Genomic DNA, 22,510 nt, shown 5'->3' on the forward strand with positions numbered 1-22,510 from the left:
CCTTCCCTAGCAAGGACCCTGAGGCAGTAGGAAGATTGAGACCCCCAAGGATACATCTAATCACTACCTGTCCTGACACAACAGTCCTGACCCCCAAATCCTCATTTCTGCACCAAATTTTTTTCTCCCTCAAAGAAAAGCCCACTATGTGTATTCTCTAAGGATAGCCTATCACAAAGTAAGATCAGAGATGGCATGCCAAAGGTGGAACTGCAGGTACCTGGGAAAGAAAAATATTTTTTCCATAAGCAGTAATAGCTGTAAACCCTCAAAACACATTTCACAGGGTAGAGGCAGAGCCATGCCTGTCCCTCTCCCTGGGTCAGCCAGGGGAAGAGTCCATCTTGCCGCAGAGTCTGAGGACCAAGAGAATCCTGGGAGCTTTCCTGGAAAGGCATGAGCAGTGTAGCCAGCGAACTAGGCCTTTGGGTGGGCAGACGGAGAGCAGCAGGAGGAACCGAGGTGCGGACTGGGAAGTAAGGTCAGGATGAAGAGGTCTCTGTCCTGGCCTGGGCTGTGAGAGCCCAGCTCCAACTTGCTTCCTGACCAGTGCCTTCTGTGCTGTAGTCAGAGCCCTCGCTATGGTCAGCTGCAGTACATGGCAACTAGGACAGTGAGAGGGATTGAGGGGTCACTGGTGGCCACCCTTTCCCCTGCCCCTTGGGCACCGGCTTCAGGGCACTTCTTATATACCTGTTGTTTGCAGAGAGCACATACCCACACTTACACAGCTAGAGAAAGACACATAGGAACACACAGACACAAGGCCCAGAGGACACAGTGACACATTCATATCAGATCCACATAGCTATATGTACTATGCACAGCCCACACAGCAACACAGACATGTGCACATAGACTACACGTACACACATCTGCCAGTGCTGGGGATAAGCCCTGCTAGGTGTCCCTTGGCTGGCATACCTTATCCCATCTCATCTATGCATCATGGATACGATGTCAGAGACACTCTGGGTACCTAGACCCAGTTGGTACAGCTCAGGCTGTATCTCACCAGTCAGGCTGCTATGTGGGCAGGACTGAGGTCCCTTGTGCACCAGATTTCAGGAGCTCCAAAATAGAACCCCACTCCCCCACATCCTCAAACAAATCACCACCTTCAGATACAGAGCTTCATTTCCCAGGGCACCAATGGAGCTCAGAGTCCTTCCTGACAGTGGGACTCTGGGGCCTTAGGAGAGACAGCTAAAGAGCAAGGATGAGGAGACAGCTGGCTGAAAAAATGATCCCTGTTACACGAGAAAGTGGGCAAGCACAAAACATAGAGGTGGGAATGTGTAAGAGACAAGGGGTACCTGGTGTCCAGGAAGTGAAAAGGAATGACGGACTATAAAGGTAAGATGGCGTATGGGATTCTACGTGTGAAAGCTCCAGCCCTGAAGCCAGACAAAAAATTTAGACTTGATTGTGCAGGCCCCAGGGACCCTTGAAGGCTCCAGAGAGGGGCATGGGAAGCACAAGAAGGAAGAGCCTCCTGGACTGCCATGTTCACCTGGCATCCCACCTGCTGACTCTCATGTTCCTGGGAAGTTCCCCAGGTGGGGCACTTCCAGGCCCTCCGGCTTGCCAGACCCTTGGCAGTGCCATCAAAGCTGTGACATTAAACGATACTGCAACAATATTTTCCCAGCTGAGCTACAGGGAAGAGGGCACACTGGTGGGTGGCAAGCCTTGGACTACTCTGAGGAAGACGGCAGTGATGGCTGAGGGTGGGTGATCATGCTGGCTGCTGGGAGCAGATCAGATGACAGGACATAGCATGATGATAAGAAGCACAGAGGTCAGTTAGGACACTACTGTAGCGATTCATGCAAGAGAGTATGATTTCCTGGAAGGCAATAAAGAAAGTGAAAGGAAGAGGCAGGAGTAAGTAAATGCTGCTGATGGTTGAGAACTGAGAACTGACCACTGGGTTTGACAACATGGTCCATGAGGCCCTTGAAGAGAGGACTTTGGGTGGATGCCCAACTGAGCTGGGTCCCATCCACTCTCACCAGACTGTGGTATGGCCACTCAGGCTTCATTTTCTCCCGTGTCGTTCATGTCGGGGGAGTGCTCAGCCTGCCTCTCCCCAAGGTCATTCATGCCAGTCATTTCTTCTTGGGCAGTGAGCGTGCTACTCTCAGAACAGCTGGACAGTGGGGCCTGTGCAGGGCGAGGTGCCTGGTTGTGCCGGAGCACAGTGATGAGGAAAGCCTTCAGGTGCCCGCGGAAGTGGCGGCTGGAGAAGGCATAGAGAATGGGAGTGAAGCAGCAGTGAAGGAAGGCAATGCTCTCTGTCACCTGCAGGGCATAGTCCAAGTGCTGGCTAACCTTGCAGTCCCCAAAGACTTGCAGGTCCAGCAGTGAGTGCAGAAACAAGGTGAGGTTGTATGGGAACCACAGCACAAAGAAGGCCACCACAAGGGCTACGACTATCTTCAGAGCCCGGCCCTGGCCTGGGGGCCTCAGCCTGACCAGCACAGAGCCAATGCGGGAGTAGAAGAAGATCATGACAAGGAGTGGAAGGAGAAACCCCAGGAGGTTCTGCTGGAAACGGAGAAAGAGCTTCCAGATGGTTCCATGTCCTCCGAAATCTGCATAGCAGTTCCACACGCCTGTGGGGTTTTCATGTGTCTGCACAAAGACCATGTCAGGGATGGAGACAGCCAGGGCCACAGTCCATACCATGGCAGCCAGGAGCAGACTTTTGGCCCGGGTCCTCAGTCTGTGGTGGGGCTGAGTGTGGACGATCTCCAGGTACTTGTCCAGGCTCATGCAGCTAATGAAGAAGATGCCACTGTAGAAGTTGATGGTATAGAGGGTGCTCACCATCTTGCATAAGAAACTCCCAAAGACCCAATGCCAGGCCACAGAGATGCCCCAGAAAGGCAGTGTCACCACAAACAGGAGGTTGGAGATGGCCAGGTTCAGCAGATAGACCTCAGTCATCCGCCTGCGAGGCATGTACCGGAGCAAGACCACTAGAAGAAAGAGGTTTCCGCCCAAACCCAGCACAAAGATCAGGCTGTAGAAGACTGGCAGGAAGATCCTGCTAAAGGACATCACCTCATCCTTCCGGCAGAGCATGAAGGCCACACTGTCCAGGTAGTACTCGTAGTCATAGAAGGAGCTGCTGTTCTCAGAACTGGCAACCTCAGTGGTAGGCAGCAGAGGGGAGGCGGTGGAGGCCATGTCAGGAGGACACGCCCAGTTCTGGAGCTCTGTGGACCAGACAGAGTACAGTGGGAGAGGAATAAGATGAAACCAGGCACTCTCTACCTCTCTCCAAACCCGCTTTTACTGCTGCTCTGGGAGGCCCAGCAGACTCTTCACGTTGACCTCAGTACCTGTAGGTCAGAGAGGAAGAGCACAAGTGTGGGGAACCTGAGCCTACCACTTTAACCATGCCACCCTGGGTGGGTAGCTTAACCTCAGATGTTCTCACAGGACTCACTTATTTCATTATGGCTTCTCCTCTTTATTTTCCCCTTCATCATTTAAAAGAACTGATACGACCCAGTAATTGCACTACTAGCTATTTATCCAAGGGATACAGGTGTGCTGTTTTGAAGGGGCACATGCACCCCAATGTTTACAGCAGTGCTATCGACAATAGCCAAAGTATGGAAAGAGCCCAACTGTCCATCGACAGATAAAGAAGATGTGATGTATACACACAATGCAATATTACTTGGTGATCAAAAAGAATGAAATCTTGCCATCTGCAATTATGTGGACGGAACTAGAGTATATTATGCTAAGTGAAATTAGAGAAAGACAAATATATGACTTCACTCATAGGTGGAATTTAAGTTACAAAATTGATGAACATAAGGGAAGGGAAGCAAAAACAATATAAAATAGGGAGGGGACAAAACATAAGAGACTTTTAAATACAGAGAACAAACAGTGGGTTGCGAGAGGTGTTGTGGGTGGGGGATGGGATAAATGGGTGATGGGCATTAAGGAAGACACACTGTATTCTACTCCTGAAATCATTATTACACTATATGCTAACTAACTTGGATGTAAATTTAAAAAATAATAAAAATTTTTAAAAAGAACTGATAATATCTTTCAGATTTTTCTTTATTACTTAGAGAATACCAATTCACCTATGTACTGTATCACCATACTTTTCCTCATGTGTGGCTTGTGGTTGTTTTCTTTTTTTTTTAAACAAATGCTTGTCTTCAGTAGGATTTGTTTTATCCATAAATGTCTAGTGTGCCCAGTCTGGCTTTTAATTTTTTTGACCTCTGTCGCCTAAGGATTTCCATTGCTTTTGTTATTTTTAAAATATTTTAAAATATTAAAAATATTTTATTACAAATATTTAGTTTTATATCAATATTTTTATTTATAAGTATTCAATATTTTTAACATATTTTATCCAGTATATCTAGGTTTGTAGCAGAAAGGTGTGAGCCATCATGTTGAGAGGCTCAAAGCCTACTAAACCTTTCCATTCCTCAGTTTCCCCATCTGTAAAATGATAATGATAATAATAATAGTGCCTAGTTCATGGGGTTCTTGTGAGGCTTAAAAATTATCATTCACTTCAGAGCATGTCACACTCCATGAAGAGTGCCCAGAACATAGTAGGCCCTCAGTAAATGTTAGCTTAAAATGTTGCTTTGTTGAGAACAGAGTCCATCATCTTTCCGCCAGCCTCTTCTCTCCTGCATCTACCTAACTGAACAGCACCACTGACTCAGTCACCTAAGACTGAAACATAGGAGACGTCCCAGATTCCTTCCTCACTCCCTCACCACCATCCTGTGAGTCTCTACCTCCTTACTGCTTTTTGAAAATGTCCAACATTTCTAAGACTCATAAAAATACATACATGATATTCTTTTAATAGAATTAAAACAAATGAAACAGAAATACTTTGCAGGAGTTCAAAAAGATGAATGCGAAAGCTTGGGAATGATAGGGACAACATTCAAGATGGTGGCTGCCTGGGCAGAAGCCCAAAGCATGGGATGAGGGCAGGTCAGTGCAGTGGTTTCCCCTCAGAGCAGTGGTTTCCCAGGTTTTAACTGTATTATTAAAAATAATTTTGGGGGTGCCTGGGTGGCTCAGTCGATTGAGCGACTGACTACAGCTCAGGTCACGATCTCACGGTTTGTGGGTTCGAGCCCCGCGTCAGGCTCTGTACTGACAGCTCAGAACCTGGAGCCTGCTTCAGATTCTGTCTCCCTCTCTCTCTGCCCCTCCCCCACTCATGCTCTGTCTCTCTCTGTCTCAGAAATAAATAAACATTAAAAGAAATTTTAAAAAATAATAATAATAATTTTTAAGGGGTGCCTGGTAGCTCAGTTGGTTGAGCTCAGGTCACAATCCCAGGGTCATGGGCTCTGAGCTGGGTGTGGACTGCTTAAGATTCTCTCTCTCTCTCTCTCTCTCTCTCTCTCTCTCTCTCTCTCTCTCCCCCCCCCTCCCCCCGCCTCTCCCCTCCTCATATGTGCATACTCTCTCTCTCTCAAAAAAAATAGAATATATAAAAATAATTTTTAAGAGAGACCTTCACATGAACCAGTGATAAGAATTATGCTCAATTCTGTTGTGTGTTCCAGGAGAGAGACTTCAGGTTCAACACATTAGACTGTTCACCAGTGAAGAAGAGGGTTTTGAAGGAGAGAGGTAGGAGATAAAAAAGAATACATGACTCTGGCAGCAATCATGCATGGCCTCCAGAGTGGGGCCTAGAGGCTGGTGACAATGGTTCATAAACCAAGAAATACAAATCAAGCCCACTTTATACCTTTGTGTTTTATTTTTTATTCTTTGATTAAAGCGAGGTGGAACTTTTTAATGTGTTCAGTGCCAGTTTGTATTTCTTTTGTGAATAATTTATTGTTTTAATGGGTGGGATTCTCATTTCATAAGAGGTTTTATATGGTAAGGATTTAGCTTTTTACATATATATGGCAAAAATTTTCCCCAGTCCTTCCTGGAAGTTTTGTCTATTTTTTTTTCCAGGTAGAATTCTGCAGGAAATATTGACTCAGGCCCTCAGCTGACTCTTCTAAGTATCCGCAACATTGGGACCTCACAGCTGATGGAAATATACAATGCTGCTGAGGCAGAACTTCTCCCAGGGAGTCCCTGAAGTCCTCCTACTCATTGAGCCTCTGCACCACCCTTGGGCTCCTGTGAAATGGAATCTGGGCCAGATATTGGGAAAATCACACACATGTCCTGTCCCCATCCAGGAGCTCAGCCTGGGCAGCTTTATATAGGGCTGGGCTCCTGACTGGCCAGAAACTTCACCCTGTGCCTTACTTTCCTGGTTCTCCACTCCCCTCCTGTGCATCTAGGGCCTCCAGTCCCTGAGCCCCTCCCTTTCCTGGGCAGCAGTAAGGACGCCCCTAGCACATGGCTGGTGTCAGGAGTCCATGAGCTGCTGTGGTGGGAGGAGGGAGTACTCTTCTGCACTTGGGACTGATTAGGGATTATTTTTTTAAATATTTATTTTTATTTTGGGAAGAGTGCAAGTGGGGAAAGGGCAGAGAGAGGGGAACAGAGGATCAGAAGCAGGCTCTGTGCTGACAGGTTGACAGTAGTAAGCCCAGTGTGGAAATTGAACTCACAAACTGTGAGATCATGACCTGAGCTGAAGTCAGACGCTCAACCACTGAGCAACCCAGGTGCCCCTTAGGGATGATTTATCAGAAGTTGTTGATAATTAAATATCGGCTCTTCTGGTCTAGCATTACTGACGTTGATCGTGACCTGGCTTCTCAAAGTCCCTGCTTTAATAAACAACCAAGCCAGATGACTGCTTTGATCAAAGCCAGAGGTCAGGGTCAGCAGGCTCCAGGCTGGCCCACGCCACCTTTACAAGGCTCCTTCCAACTGAAACACTGTTCCCTTCCCTCTCAGGGCCTCTGGCCTCCTGATCTTTCACTCTGGGAATCTTTCCAGGTCTTCTTGACCTCTGGGAATCTTTCCAGGTCTTCTTGACCTCTGGGACCACCAGCCCCTCCCATAACTCTCACCAATAATGTTAACAACAATGACAGCATCAGGGAACACCCCCATGTGCCTGTGATAATTGGTCAGGCACCTTCACAGCCACTATGACCGGCCTGTAAGGCAAATCAGGAAGGAACTGTCAGCCCCATTTAATCCAGGAGGGGATTACTTTTCCACAATCACATAGCTGAGCTGTATATGAATCCCAGGTTTTAGACACTGGAAACAGTGCCTTGACCCTGGTGCCATCCCATCCCCGTCCTCTGTTTTGCCCTATCCAACAGTCACCAAAAGGGGCCACTTGAGAAATGTGTGATTTGGTCTCAGGAGATTCTGACTGCCCAGGATACTGCCCTCAGTGGCTGGTCTAGCCTCTGTAGACTTCACTATTAATACCCCCAAGGCTTTACTGAACCTCCTTGTGAAACATAGCCTCCCTATGGTCAATGGAATAATGGCCTCTCAATGATACCCACATCCTAATCCCTAAAACCTGTGAATATGTTACCTGATATGTCAAAAGGGACTTTACAGATGTGATTAAGGCAGGCCCAATGTAATCACAAGGGTCATTATAAGAGGGACATAAAAGTGTCCAAATCAGAGAGTGAGGGTGGAAACAGGTCAGAGAGATGCAGTTATAAGACAAAGAATGCAGGCAGCCTCTAGAAACTGGTAGAAGCAAGGAACAGATTCTTGCTGAGCCTCCAGAAGAAACGTAGCCCTGCTGACCCATTTTAGACTTCTGACCTCTAGAACTTTGAGATAGTAAATGTGTGTTGTTTTAAGCCACTGAATTTGAGGCGATTTGATACAGTGACAATAGGTAATACACTTCCTGTGACCCTCTCTTTTCCCATCAGTTTCTCAGACTGAGGGAGTGAGTGAGCATCGCATCCACCTCCTTCAACTCACAGGTGGGGAACTTGAGACTCAAAGAAGGGGAACAACTTATACAAAGCATACAGTGAGTGATCAGTGGCCACACTGAAACATGACCACCATGTTCCTGACTGCCCTTCAGGTCTCTGCTAACTGACCCCTACCTGTCCCTCTGGACTCACTTGATTTTTTTCTTTTCACTTTTCCTTATTGTACGAATTCATTTGGTGTATCCAGCAATACCTTGAGAGGATTAAATGAGGGTATCAGTTATTCACATCCAGTATGAATTAGCAGTGTGAATTTCTGCAGTGGAACTTTTGGGGGAATCTAGGAACTACCTAGAGAGGGAGGATTTAAAGAGGAGGGACAAGGGCGAGGTGAGCAGAGCTTCCCGTACACTGAGGACAAGGGCACAAAGGCAAACTACGCCTTGTCTCTGGAGCAGTAACATCATCCTCTTTGTGACTTCCTGAGGCTGCTGGCCTGGACTAGCACCAGCTTTGACTCAGAAAGAATGTTTGGCTGGAGAATAATGTCTTCTCCTGAGGATCAAGGGCTCACCTCCCAAGGCCTCTCAGAGAAGTCATAGTTGAGGCAACAAGAGAGAGGATATTGCCATGTCCATCTAGACAAGAAGGCAGCCATGTTAGTTGAGCTCCTTCCATGAGCTGAATACTCAGATGCAATTTTCTCTTTTAATCCTTACCATAGTTCTGGGAAGCAGTACTGTTAGGATTCCCATTTTCCAGATGAGAAAACTGAGGTTTGGAATGGTGGAGTCCAACTGCCCACAGCTTCAGATCAGCAAATGATGGACCCCAGGTTGGATGGCCCCCACAGTACAAGGTAGAACGGGTGACACTTTCCCTCTAGCTCTCCTTTCAACACGGACCAAACCTGAATTTGAAGGATGGGCCTTTGGTAGGGGGACTTCTGACCTTAGCAACCAGTGGCAGAGAAGATTCAAAGTCATTAATGTGCTGAGGCAGCTCCCACAGGCTCATGAGAGCCAGTTATACAACATCTGGGAGGCATCCAACAAACAACCATGAAATTGACCAATTCTTCATTTGGGGATGAGTTGGTAGCTTGAAATTAGTCATGGTGGGAATATGTACACCGCGACAAATGCTACGAATTGGAGCTTCCTCTCCTTGCACGTGGCCTCCACCACTACCACTACCACTGAGAACTGGTTATGAAACCTTTACTGGCATACCCCTGATCAGGACCCCATGAAGCCTGACCTAATCCTGCCCATTTCACTATGTCCCTGTCTGTGTCTCCCATCACTTTTTCCCCTCCACCTGCCACATCACCCCATGGCTGCCCTCCTCTCCAGCCAAGAACCCTTGGAGACAGGGCCACCCTGTCCCCTCTCACGTGCCCACGGCACAGCCATGCTGAGTGTGCTGCCCACAGTGCAGCTGTGACTAGCAAACAAATAAACAAAGTCAAATGTGACCCCAAAAAGGCCACACTAGCTTTCAAAATGTAAAACCAAGAATAACATCTGAAATCACTTCTAGCGAACAAAAATTATGCTGGCTTCCTTACAATTTGGAAATCATATCCTTTAAAATGCAACCTAAATTCTTCATTCCCAGAAGCCTGCCCGGGCCACTAGCCTGGTGTAACCCTTGCCCCAGCCCCCAAGCACTCACAGAAGGTCACTCCTCAGCCTTGGTACCTACCTCCTTGAGTACAGTTCCCTTTAGAGAATCGCTCGCCTCCTCTGCTAGACTGGGGACACCCAGGGGTTGGAACTCGCCAGTACAGGGCTGGCACTTAGAGGCAGTCAACAAATGACCGTGGACCTCATCAGTACTGTCACCTCTTTTCATCCCTTCTTTTCTCGCCTCATTTGTCCCTTGCCTGATTTCCTGCCTTCCCTTACTGGTGCCCTGAACACAGCAGAGGCAAGACCCTCCTTCTGTGGGTCATTTTCCCAGCCTGGACCAGCCCTGCTACAGTGGCCTTGGGAGCCCCTGGCCATGCGGCATGTCCAGCCCACTGCTTGCACTCCAGCCATGTTCAAGTGCTATCTCCAGCTGGCACAGCCTCCCTAGACCAGTGTCACAGGATGTGCCCTCTGGCTACCCCCAGCTTCCTCCCTCAGGAGCTCCCCTAACTGCTCTGGGAGGACTGGGATGGAGACAGAGTCCGAAGGCCTGGACTCTACCCTGGCTCAGCTTGGAGTGAGCCCTCTGTGCCTCTAACTATGGTTTTCCCATTCTGCATTCCTGGCCTACCTGTGGCTGGAAAAGTTGAGGCAAGGGGCTATGAAATGACTCACTCTCTGACCACAGGGTCTGGCTGCGGAAAGTGCTCTGGCCTTAGGTTACAGGTAGAAGAAAACTTGCCTTTGGGGGAACTGGTAACAGTGATGGGATCACTCCAGGTTCCTCCTCCATTTGGGAAAATGCCAGATATTAACCTCTACTGTGTAATGACAATTACAACAATAGTAACACATACCCACCACTTACAGAGCACTTACCTTGGGCCAGGCTCTATTCTCAGAACTTGGCACGCATCCATTCATTTCATCCTCGCAATACCACTCAGAGGCAGGTGCTATTATTATCTCAATTTTACATGTAAGGAAACATAGCCACAGAGAGGCTAAGGAACTTGCCCAAGGCCACACAGTTAGTTAGTAGCAGAGCTGGGATCTGAATCCAAGCTGAGTCTGGGCTAGCTCATTAAAAGACAGGGGTGAAGGATGGGGACTAGAGATGAAGAAGTGACAGGAGACCAGACTGCCATTGCTCAGGGTGCCTGAATGGAAGACTGGCTGGGGGGTTGATGGTACATGAATGAAAAACAGGAAAAGAACCAAGAGCCACACAAGGAGGACACGAGGAAAAATGTCTAGTGCCTCAGGAATGGCACACAGGAAGAGAAATCATGAATAACCTATGGCGGGCGGCGGGGGGGGGGTGGTGGGAAACTGGGACTCAGCTTCACCGCGTCATTTGGGATGCCCTTGGACTTAAACTTCAGGCCCTGCCAGCCCTAACATAAAGTGAAGGCTTCCATTCTGGAACCCGTGACTTGCACAAGCCTGTCTTCTCACCCATAAAATAAACAGCGCTTACAGCAAAGAATGTCGCTATGAGTAAATCTCATGCCATCTTTTTTTTTTTTTAATGTGTATTTGTTTTTGAGAGGGAGAGAGAGAAGAGCTCAAGCAGGGGAGGGGCAGAGAGAGAGACGGAGACACAGAATCTGAAACAGGCTCCAGGCTCTGAGCTGTCAGCACAGAGCCCAACGTGGGGCTCGAACCCCAGAGCGGGGAGATCATGACCTGAGCTGAAATCGGATGCTTAGCTGACTGAGCTACCCAGGCGTCCCTCGTGCCTTCTTTATAACAGCTAACACCACAGATCCTTGATGGTGTGCTGGGTGCTGGGGCAAGGAGCTGTACATGTATTAACTTATTTAATTCTCACATTTACCTTACAGAAGTTAAATATTATCATCAGCCCTATTTTCTAGCTGAAAACACTGAGACACAGAGAGATTAGGGAACTGGTCCAATGTCACCTGGCAAGGGAGTAGTAGTAGGTCCAGGAACTGAAATCCAGAGTCCATGCTCTAGAACGCTAAGTTATACTGCCTCTCAAAGAAAATAACAGGCCAGTTGTAGACTCCCTCCTCCAAACTTTCTACATATTCATGTCCTCACTGCTCACAACAACCTTAGGAGATAAGCACTAATGTTATCTCCATTTTGTAAATGAGGAACTGAGGCTCAGAGAGGGGGAGTTACTTGCCCAAGGATACTCAGCAAGTGTGCTGCAGTCAGAAATTGAGTCCCTGCAGTTGGCTCCAGGGCCAGAGCCCTGGACCACACACTGGGAGCTCCACTGCTGTGAGCTCTCGCCTCAGACTCACGGGAAAGGACAGATGCCCTCTTCATGGTCCACTGTGGAAAGCACTGCATTTAAATTCATTGTGATGCACAAAACACTGTGAAAACAATAGTAACCGGTCCTGACGTGTACACGGGGCCCCTTACTTCTCCAGGCGCCTTTATATCCTGGCCCTCCAAGTCCTCCTGGCTCCCTTGTTACAGGCAGCATGTGTCACCTCCCCGGTTTCACAGAAAGCCCAGAGCCACACTCACTACAGGTTAGGCAGAGCTGACCTTAGAGCTCTGAATCTCCGAGCAGTGGACCATTACATGCTCTCCTTCTCTCTTTACTTTTCTAACATGTATTTTTCCTGCTTACAAAAATCATACATGCTCAATGTAAAATGTGGAAATGTAAGAGAAAAATAGAAAAGAGGCTAGCTGCTTCCAGGAATAGTCTCTGGGAATATTTTGGTAAATCTTGTCTGTTTTCATGCCCATGGCTCCAACCACTGCACTAAACCTCCCCGGATTTGTGGGGAGCCTGGCTGCAAAAGAGTGGCCTTGTCCGGTCCCCTGCAGGGCGTGAGTGCCTTTGAAGTCTCCTGATAGACTCCCCGGCTCCTGGGCCCTGGGATCTGTGAGACCCTCCTGTTCCCCATGCTCCCTGGGACCCCACATTACTCAATGTTTCCTGGCTCTTATCAGGGAATGGGGATGTTGGTGACATTGAGAAACTCACAGGGCAACCCCTCCTCCCAGAGCTTACTTCAGTTAATAAAAACTCAGCAAGTTTAGAGCCCTACTCTTTAAAGAGCTGCTGTTGCAGAAGAAGGTATGATTTTCACATGTTTCCCAAATCATTTTTGCATTTCTTTCCTTAGTCTCTCTCACTGTTGCCTGCATTTATATTTCGGCATTATTCTTGGTTCAAAATGAAACACAATCACCACCTCCACTGCCCCCAGGGAGGGTGGTATACTCAGCATGGTGCAGCATGGAATAGACAGAAGAGATTGGTCTACTTCTTAATGGCTGAGTAACCCCGGGCAAATTACTTAGCCTCTCTGAGCCTTAGTTTTCTCACCTGTAAAATATCTCCTTCCTGAAGGTTTTATAATAATTAGGTGAGTGCCTGACATAGAATTATTGGTTCCCTTCCAGGCCCCAAAATGACTCTTGGCTTAGCTTAAGAGGGATAAGAGGATATTCTGAGACTATCTGGGGCAGGAGGGGGCTCAGAACTTGGGTGAGGGGTAACAAGAGAGAGCAAGGGGGCATAAGGAAAGAGTGTTGACATGCAAAGAATAACCTCAGCCCTTGGAGGGGGCCCTTAAAGACCTCCTCATCTGTCTCAGCTGGGGAACCAGAGACCCAGAGACAAAAGGGAATCCCTGAGACCACACAGCCATGTCTGACACCAACTTTCAGGGCCTTACAGAATCCACAAAGCAGATTCTCAGAGCTGGAGCCAAAGAGGGAAGGAACCAGCAAACTGCCGTACTCCCTAGTGCTGAGGCACTTGTTCCGAGAGTTGTCCCAGAGAGAAAGCTCCACACTGACCTGTTAGCACTTCCCTCTCCCCACACCTGTGGCCACTCTCCAAGTCCCTGGATGCAGTCTCTCCCCTCTCCCCTGGGTAGAGCCCACCCCATTCCAGCAGTGGCCATAACCTACCAGAGCCAGACCAACTTGCCTGGGGATGTCCAACCTTATCCAGGAGAGCAGCAGCACCCGGGTCCTTCTTCCTCAGGGAAGTGTAGAGGGAGTGTGAATCTCCTCTCTGGACAGTGCCCTGCACACATCCTGTTCTGAGGCTGGAACAAAGCATCCCCTTTGGGCCTGCCCCTGCCCCGCCTCAGCTGCAGAGCCATAAGCTATTTCCCCTCATTTGAAATGAGTCAAGCTCAAATGACCGCCCCCCCCCGAAGGAGCAACTCCCCCCACCCAAAGACAGTCTAATGTCTTTGGAAAACATGTGTCTCCAGCCACACTTCTCTGGACCATTTCCCCAGCAGGGGAGCCAAGCAGATGATGAACAGCCGTAGTTCAGAACTCCAGGCCTTTGCTAGGCAGCTTTCCCCAACCTCCAGCTGCATTGATTTCAGACACCTCTCCAGTACCATCATACCCCATCCTGCCCCTCATCTCCTCTGGCCTTAACTCCCAGCAAGCCCTGCTGCATCTGCCCCCCAAAGCGTCAGCAATATTTTCATTTCCTAGACTTTCCAAACCATCTTCCCTCTCCACCCCCACTCTTCTCCCTCTGCCTACTTACTTGTCTGCTCTCCTACTGGGTCAGGAACTCCCAGGCAGGGACTATACCGAACCCACCAGCCTAAGCCTAGGGCCAGAAAAGAGCAGAAACTGAATGAATATGTGTGTGTGACATTCTGCCACCATATGCTTGCCAAGATGAAGGTACCTCTTTTCTGGGACAGTACCTGTGGCCCAGGGATGATGTCTAGCCACCCTTACCTCCAACCCCCTGCAGCCTGATACACAGCAGGTGCTTGGTGAATGTCTGTTGTCTCTACTTGAATTAAGCAGTAACAGAATAATGCCAGGTGGTCGCAGGCACTGGCATTGGGGTCAACACACTGCCCGGCTTGAATCTGGCTCTGTGTGTACCTGCTATGTGATCTAGAGATGGTGTCTTCACCTCTCTGAGCCTTGCCATTCAGATCTGTATTGGGGGTGGGGATGCTGCCTCCCTCAGACAGTAATGATGAGAACTGAATGTCCCCAGAGAGGTGGACATGGCCTTAAACATTTGCCTTTCCCTGGGGTCCACGGGCCACCTAGAGTGGAGGCCAGGCCATGATGGGTTCTCACTCCAACAGAAGGGAGCAGAGGACTTTTCAAGCGGGGGGTCTCCAAGTGTCTCCAGGCTAAGTGCTGGTTACCAATAGGACAATTAGGAGTAGGGAGATGCCCAACAGAAGCCACAGAGCCCTGGTTCCATCCCAGGGATGGATAACCTTTTAAGACTGGCTTGTTTTCATTCCGTATAATTCTCTTGAGAGAATTAGGACAGCTAAGTTCTAGAACCTAGGCTCCTTCCTCATCCTCCCCTTCTCCCAACTTTTTATTTTAAAATAATTTTTCGATTTGCAAACTTAGCGCACAAAATTCTTATATGCCTGTCAGCCAGCTTCCTCTAATGTTAACCACAGAACCATAGTATAATGATCCAAAGCAAGAAACTAACATTGACACAATACTATTCACTAATCTACAGACCTTATTCAAATGTCACCAACTGTCTCACTAATGTCATTTCTCTGGTCCAAGATCCGAAGCAGACTCCCACATTGCTTTTGGTTGTTATGGCTCCTTAGTATCCCCATTTCTAGGGTAGTTCCTCAGTCTTGCTTTGTCTTTCATGACCTTGATAGTTTTGAAGAGAACTGTAGAACATCCCTAACTTTTGGTTTGATGCTTCTTCAAGGGTAAATTATGGCTATGTATTTTAGGCAGGAACACCACAGAAGTGATGTTGTGTCCTTCTCAGTGCATTATACCAGATATGCATGATTTCAATATGTCTCATTACTGGCAACATTAACTGTAATCACCCGGTAAGATAGTGTCTGCAGGGTTTCCACTGTGAAATTACTACTTATTCTTTTGTAATTAAGAAGCATCTTGTAGGGAGGTACTTTGAGACTATGCAAATACCCTTTCTTATCAACTTTTGCCCGCTAATATTAACATTCATTGATGACGCTTTCTGACAATTATTACTGTGTTGTTTCCCAAATGGTGATTTTCTATCTCTATCATTCTGTGTGTGTGTGTGTGTGTGTGTGTGTGTCTGTGTGTGTGTGTGTGCTAGTAAAGTTTATTTATATCACATTTTATCATGTCAGTCACACTGAAGTCCTGGAGATTTGTATGTGCATACAGAATCCAGGACATTCTTGGGAGAATTTTTTTTTTTTTTTCGAAAACAAAAACAAAACAAGATGCAATTAATGTGACAGTTGGGTAGATTAGTGACCATCATGCTCCTTTGGGGTCTCATCTGGGATTTTATTTTATTTTTTAATGTTTCACTTAGGTTTGAGAGAGAGAGTACAAGTGGTGTAGAGGCAAAGAGAGAGGGAGACACAGAACCCAAAACAGGCTCCAGGCTCTGAGCTGTCAGCACAGAGCCCAAAGCGGGGCTCGAACTCAGGAACCACGAGATCATGACCTGAGCTGAAGTCAGACACTGAACCAACTAAGCCATCCAGGTGCCCCTCATTTGGGATTTTAGAGTGAACTGTATCCAAAGGCTGCCAGTGGCAACTCAAGAGAGAGCCATAGGTCCTTACTTTTCACCATAAACTCCTTATTTAACTCTTCAATAGTCAAAAGAAGATTTGGATCTTCCAGTGGGTCTTCATCCTGCCTTTCTGCCAGAGCTGTGATTTCCTTACACACGACCAGAGTTTCAGCTCGGTGTCCAGAGGTCCCATGCACTTCCATCTGCTGCATAACCAGAAAGGGAGTAACCTCTGTGCTATTGCTCAAACCAGTTGCCCGAGTGGTAACCCTGGCAGGTCTGGAACACTGGCTTCACCCTTTGCCAGTACGAGTGATAATTACTTTTGCTGAGCTATGCCAAAACTTGCAAAACTCTCCTGCCCAGCCATTTACCCAGAAACTTTACAAAATGAGGCCAGTTTGAATTTCTGCATTAAAAATTCCAGCTCAGGGCCTAAGACCTCTCACCCTCTCACAACTTCCATCGTTCTTTTTACATTTATTAATTGGATTTTGCTGTAAGAAAGACTTGGCCTTTCTCTCTATTTATTTATATATATCAGTATGGACTCATGAGTATTAATTTTATTCCATTATTATCATTGGTTTTGCTGTTCAAATCACCTCAATTTTTTTTTGAGAGAGAGAGAGAGAGCATGAGCTGAGGGAGAAGGACAGAGGAAGAGAAAGAGAATCTTAAGCAGGCTCCACACTAAGTGAGAAGCCCAACGCGGGGTTCAATCCCACGACCCTGGGATCATGACCTGAGCTGAAATCAAGAGTCAGATGCTTAACCTACTGAGCCACCCAGGCACCCCTCTCATCCTCTTTTGAAATACCTCAGCCCATCTGCTTCCTGTTGAGTTGAATTTCCACCCATAGCACCTCAAACACCTATGCTCTGGTATGCAGGGCAGGTTGTGAGGGTTCAGAGCCCTTGCATGGGTAGCCAGGTTTCCCTGGAATTCACTGAGGCATCTTCCGAGCAAGGGCTGGGTCCTCCTGGAATGGGCAGGTTCCAGCTAGAGGAAGTCAGTCATGGTTCTGGGGGCAGGGAATTCCAGGAAGGTCTGAGCCTGGCTAGGTAGACTCTCCCGGAATTCATCCTGCCCTCCATAGACCCACCCCAATCCTGGCCCAGTAGCAGCACCGGCCCACCGCTTGTCCTGCGCTTTTCCTTCTTGACCCCCTCTTCTCTGCCCAGGGATTGTTGCTGAGAAGTGCAGGTGGCAGACAGCTGGGCAGCACTTGCCCAAATTCTCTCCTGCAGAGACAGTGCTCTCCTCCTGGGGTTTAGTTACTAGCTGTTCTCCACCAGCCCCAAAGCAGCCAAAGCAGAGACAGCACCAGTCAAGGACAAAGGGGACATCCCCATATCAAAGTGGGCTGGGGGGAAGAAGTCTCTGAACTCATCTTCTTTGCTCTCTTCAAGAAGTGCAACAATTATCTGCCCTGGGAAGAGTGTGGACCCAGCCCCTGATGACAGGCAGCTGGGATGCACAGGGCATCTCCTACAGGATACAGTGCTGCTTCAACTTCAGAATGGAGACCTTAAAATTCATACTGTCCTGACACACTCCTAAGACACAATTTTAACACACTGGACACATTTACCATTACAGCAAAAAGTGGCATCACATTTTCAAAACATCTGCTTCTATTGCCAGCCAAGGACCAACTGTGAACCTGTGGACATTTTGCCTGCAGCCTGACCCTTCCTGTCCTCTGCCAGCCAACTCTAAGCCCATCTCCTTCCCAGAAGCTTCCTCAAGTCTCTCCAGGCCTCTCCAAACATCCCTAATGCCCTGCTCTGAGCTTCCTGAGTCTGTAAGGGAAATATTGTTCAAGGACAAATCTGTCTCCCTACCAGACCACAAATTCCTCACAGTCAGAGTGGTTCATCTGCACACAGAGTACCTGGTGCTACCCTCACAGAGCAGAAGCTAGAGAGCCGGGCAGTTGATTTGCTGACATAACCCAACCAGCACTGGACAAGCTGACGTTTTGACGGACAAGCCCCAATTTGGCCCTGCCTCATCCTCTGCCTCACTCTCGATCTCTTTCTCTCCATTTCTCTGTCTTCCCTGGGCAAACTTCACCCCATTCCGGGCTAAGCCCGTGACAGGGTCAGTCGGACCCTCTCTAGGGTCTTGAAGTTGGAACTCCTAAACAAACTTGCCCCCAAGTTTAGAAGTTCTGGTAAAGCCCATGTTTACTTACTTTGATTAGATGTCAGGCCAGACCAACTTCTTCCTATCATGCTCCATTGACGGCACAACAGGAAGGAAATTTTACTCATCTCACCTCTTCCATTTCCTCTTTCTGTGCTGCCCCCACCGGCTGATCCCTTCCAGCCACCCAGACATGTCTCTCCTTTTGTACATCTGCCCAGCCTGTCATGTTCAGGGCCCTAGGAGGGGGCTGCTTTCAGCTTGGGGGGGGGGGGAAGGCATGTGTAATCTTTGTACCACTTACCAGTCCCTTGCTACAAGCTTATTTGTTTGAAATCAATGTATTTGTTCACTTATCAAAATGTCTTCAACCACATATTACATGTTAGCTTTAATATAGCGCTTACGTTACGGCTCAGAGAACCTTGCCCAGAAACACACGGTTGACGAGAACCCACCAGGGTTTTCTGGCTCCCATATCAGTGCTCTCTTGCCTACAATGTACGTGAATATTCTGTTTGATTTTTTTCTCCTTCCTGCTCTCCAACCGTTCCAACTCAGATCTAGTTAGCTGTTCCAGGACAGAAGTTATTTGTCACCCATCTGAGGATCCCTCGCACCATAGTCTGGCCAATGGGATGGACACACTGCAAACACTCAATAAAAGTTTACTGAGGGAACGCATGCTTCTATGTAGAAAGCCTCCCCAAGAATTACCTACTCTTCTCTAAGGCTGGTACTAATGTTTTTTGTACACAGACTCCAGTCCCTGAGGCTTCTTCTGTCTATAGAGGAAGGTCCACACACTGTGAATGGTTGGTTTATATATTGTCTTTTTAAACCTATAGGTTCTTTCTCCACCTCCATCTTTTTGCTTTTCCTCAAAACTTATTGAGGAAACTGGTTGTTCGTCCTGTATGTCAGGTTTCCCATGGTCTAGACTGTGCTGATTGCATCCTTGTGGTGGTGTTGAACGTTTCTCTGCCCTCTTGTTTTCCTGTAAATTGGAAGCTAGAGATCTGATCAGATTCAGCTCTTATACTTCACAGGTGGTGCTATTCATCCATCGGGAGGCATGTACTGTGTGGTTGTCACTCTTCTTGTGAGCTGAGCAGCCACTGATGCTCAATGCCAACGCCCATTCATTCTTTAGCAGTTGCACAATGGTGGCTGGTTTACCCCTGACGACTTATGGTCTCCTCCTGCAGACTCTGATGCACCCCTGACCTTTCTGTAGCATCTTTCTCCTAAACGGCTTCTTAGCTACTGACATTCCTTGGTACTTAGATATAGCACGAGCTTCCTCCAAAACACCCCAGTTAGGGGTCTACTCTTGGAGGACAGAGGTTCAGTGGTCATCACAATGTGTGCCCTGACTCCTCCAACCAAAAGAGGTGAAGTCAAGTGTAGATCAGTGCCAGCTGAGGTCGCCGAATGAAATGGGCTTGCACCTAGCAGGAGGTTGCCTCTGCTAAAACTCCCAGCAGCTTGTGCTATCACAGTCACTTCTAGCTCTGAGTCTTTGCATCCTTGAATGCTCTAGCCCACTCACAGCTCCCTTCTCCCAGCTGTTCCCTGCCCCTGAAGATACAGGTATGGGACTTGGCCCTGAGACTCTGTCTCCTCAGAATCACTCACCACCCCATCGTGAGCATAACAGATGTTCCTTAAGTTTGGGGCCATGGTTGGGTTTAAATTTGTTGTGTGCCTGGGCCCCTCTCTTTCTTCCGGGCCCTTCTCATTCCGACTCTCCTTTCCACAGACACACTCCCCTCATTACAGTGAAGATCAGCTCAGTGACTCACTGTGGTGACAGAGACCACCTGCCTCAGGTTTCCCCCAGCAGCACAGAAGATGTGAGGCTCTGAAATAGCTCCTTCTGTGGTTCCCATTCCAACCCAGTCCCTATGGAGAGAAGGAAATGTGGAGATACATAGTCCTCTTCTCCTTTAGAACTACACTTTTGTGCCAATGGATCCCTGGGATAGTGTAACAAAGCCTTGGACTCTCTCTCAGAATAATATTTTTAAAAACATAAAGCAAAATATGTTAAAAACCAATTATATGCCTCAGAACTTGAAACAATCCAGTTGTCCTTGTTGGGAAAATGATTAAATAAATTCCATGCCTACCATGGAACACTACTCAAGACCAAACAGATTAGAACAGATTAGTGGATGCCAGGGCTCAAGGAAGGAAGAGCATGGCAATTGTTTGACTATGAAAGAATGGCATGAGGGGCCCTCATGGTGACAGAACTGTTCTCACGGTCACACAAATCTACATGAGATAAAACTGCATGGAACTAAATGCACACATGTGCACACACACCACACACTAGTGCACAGGAAACTGGTCAGACTTGAATAAAGTAGGGGGATTTTATCAATATCAATTTCCCAGACACGACATTGTACTATAGTTTTGCGAGATGTTACAAGGGGAGAAACTGGATGAAACAGGAGCTCTTGGAATTATTTCTTAAAATTCATGTCTATAATTTAAATAATTTTATTTTAAAATAAAAAGTTAAAAAAATTCTGAAATATAATTGTTAAAATATTTTCATTTTTTATTCATTTACAAAAAAAGTTTTTTAATGTTTATTCATTTTTGAGAGAGAGAGAGAGACAGAGTGCAAGCGGGGGTGGGGCAGAAAGAGAGCGACACACAGACTCCAAAGCAGGCTCCAGGCTCTGAGCTGTCAGCACAGAGCCCGATGCAGGGCTTGAACCCATGAACCATGAGATCATGACCTGAGGTGAAGTCAGATGCTAAACGGACTGAGCCATTCAGGCATCCCATGTTAAAATATTTTTTAAACACATTTATGATACAAGAATACAGGGGCTTGAGGAAATCAAGCTTCCCTTTCTATCCTATATCAATCTAAAAAATTACTCCCCAGGCCAGGGAGAAGATAAGAGGTCTGAGAGAAGCAAGTCAATGTAGACATTAGAGAGATTCTGTGCTCTGCCTCCCAGCCAGAGTCCTGAGGTTTATGGGGTCCAGAGGCAGAGGGACACGGTAACGGTGAATCCAAGATGAGCAGGGCTACAGGCAGCCCCCACCCCACACCCTCACCTGGCACAGAAGCAGTTGAATGACGTATTCAGTGCCCTGCCGGGGCTGAAGGTGCCAGCGGATCAGATTGAGTGTGGATGGGAGGGACTGGTGACCAACAGGAAGGCAGGAAATGACATCTAAGTGAAGACCCCCATGGGCAGATGCCACCAAAGACCAGATGGCACAGTGTTGAACCTTGGCACTGACTGAATCTCATAGAAGTGATGAGGTTCTGGGAAATGGGTGACCCTCACAGTAACTGAGGCTTACTTTTCAATATCCTGTGGATTAGGGTCTCAAAACAGAAAATAAGTTATTATAGAAAACTATGACTGTGTTTTCTTATACACTCGAGTATGTGGCCAAGAGCCAATGGCACTTTGAAAATCCATGGGAATAGCTTCTACAGCAGACACTTTGGTGATTCTCCTATCCTGTGGCCTCACCCGCAGTGGACACTTTGGTGGTCCTCCTATCCCCTGGCCTCACTCTGGCCTCACCTGCTCAATATACACTGCTGATTTCCCACCGGCAGTGCCCACACTACTTCCTCTGAGGGCTTGCTCTGGCTAACGAAGCCTGTTTTGCCCCTGCCCAGCTATATGGTCCCCCCCTCCCCTCAAGACTCCTTAACAAATGACTGGGGTGAGTTGGTACAAAACTACCCCACCAACCTTGCCCCTGAGATGTGTGTTGTATACTACCCTGAGTTTCTCCAGGTTGCAGCTACCCACAGGGTAACAGAGGTAGCATAATCTTTATTGGCGTCCTTCCCTCCCCTGCCTCACTTCCCTACTCTCCTGCCTGTGTCCCCTAAATAAACTACTACTTGAACCACATGACCTTGCCAATCGCCGATCTTCTTGGACTTATTAAAACGGCAATTTCATATAGACCAAACTAAAATGTACACTCAACCCTTTGTCTTAGGGTCTGCCAACACAGTTATCTACGTACTCTATCCAAGGATTGCTCCCTCAAATCGCCACCCAGCCACCCTTAGGGAGATCAATGGGAGACAGCGCTAAGCCAAATCGGGGGGCTGAACCCCTTGAGATCTATAGAGGACCCTCTGCCTCCTCTGGTTCCCCAGGATGGCAGGTCCTAGAAGACGTGGGGCAGAACAACACAGAGGCTGCTTCAGGATGAACACATCCTCCACCCAGATATTGTACATTGGAGTGGGAAGTGTGGCCACAAAATGAGGAAACCATAAGAGATAAATGCTGTAACTGGAAATGTGATGGAATGTTTGGAAGCAAAAGACCTGGGTGTGAGCTGAAAATCTGGA

The 22,510-nt window shown here is 47.7% G+C and overlaps 1 protein-coding gene and 1 pseudogene across 4 annotated transcripts in view; both read right to left on the minus strand.

Annotated features, from left to right (window-relative positions):
- Positions 1–225: 225 nt before the first annotated feature.
- ACKR2 (atypical chemokine receptor 2) overlaps positions 226–22,510 on the minus strand; it is a 52,457-nt gene continuing 30,172 nt past the window's right edge. Inside the window, exons 1-2 of one of the 4 annotated variants that reach the window (XM_019418871.2) lie at positions 13,409–13,569; positions 226–3,224 (exon numbers count right to left, since the gene is read on the minus strand). In XM_019418871.2, the coding sequence (XP_019274416.2) occupies positions 2,035–3,224; positions 13,409–13,562 (1,344 nt within the window). In that variant the 5' untranslated portion in view covers positions 13,563–13,569 and the 3' untranslated portion in view covers positions 226–2,034. Of the gene's footprint in view, positions 3,225–13,408; positions 13,570–22,510 lie in introns of those variants that run through there. The other 3 variants (XM_019418873.2, XM_053903919.1, XM_019418874.2) reach the window with 3 other exon arrangements.
- On the minus strand, positions 14,623–16,371 carry LOC128777381 (putative uncharacterized protein C6orf52; annotated as a pseudogene).

The sequence above is a fragment of the Panthera pardus genome, unplaced genomic scaffold, assembly GCF_024362965.1.
Source record: "Panthera pardus isolate Hobbes unplaced genomic scaffold, ASM2436296v1 HiC_scaffold_16, whole genome shotgun sequence".
In the NCBI taxonomy this organism is placed as follows: domain Eukaryota; kingdom Metazoa; phylum Chordata; class Mammalia; order Carnivora; family Felidae; genus Panthera; species Panthera pardus.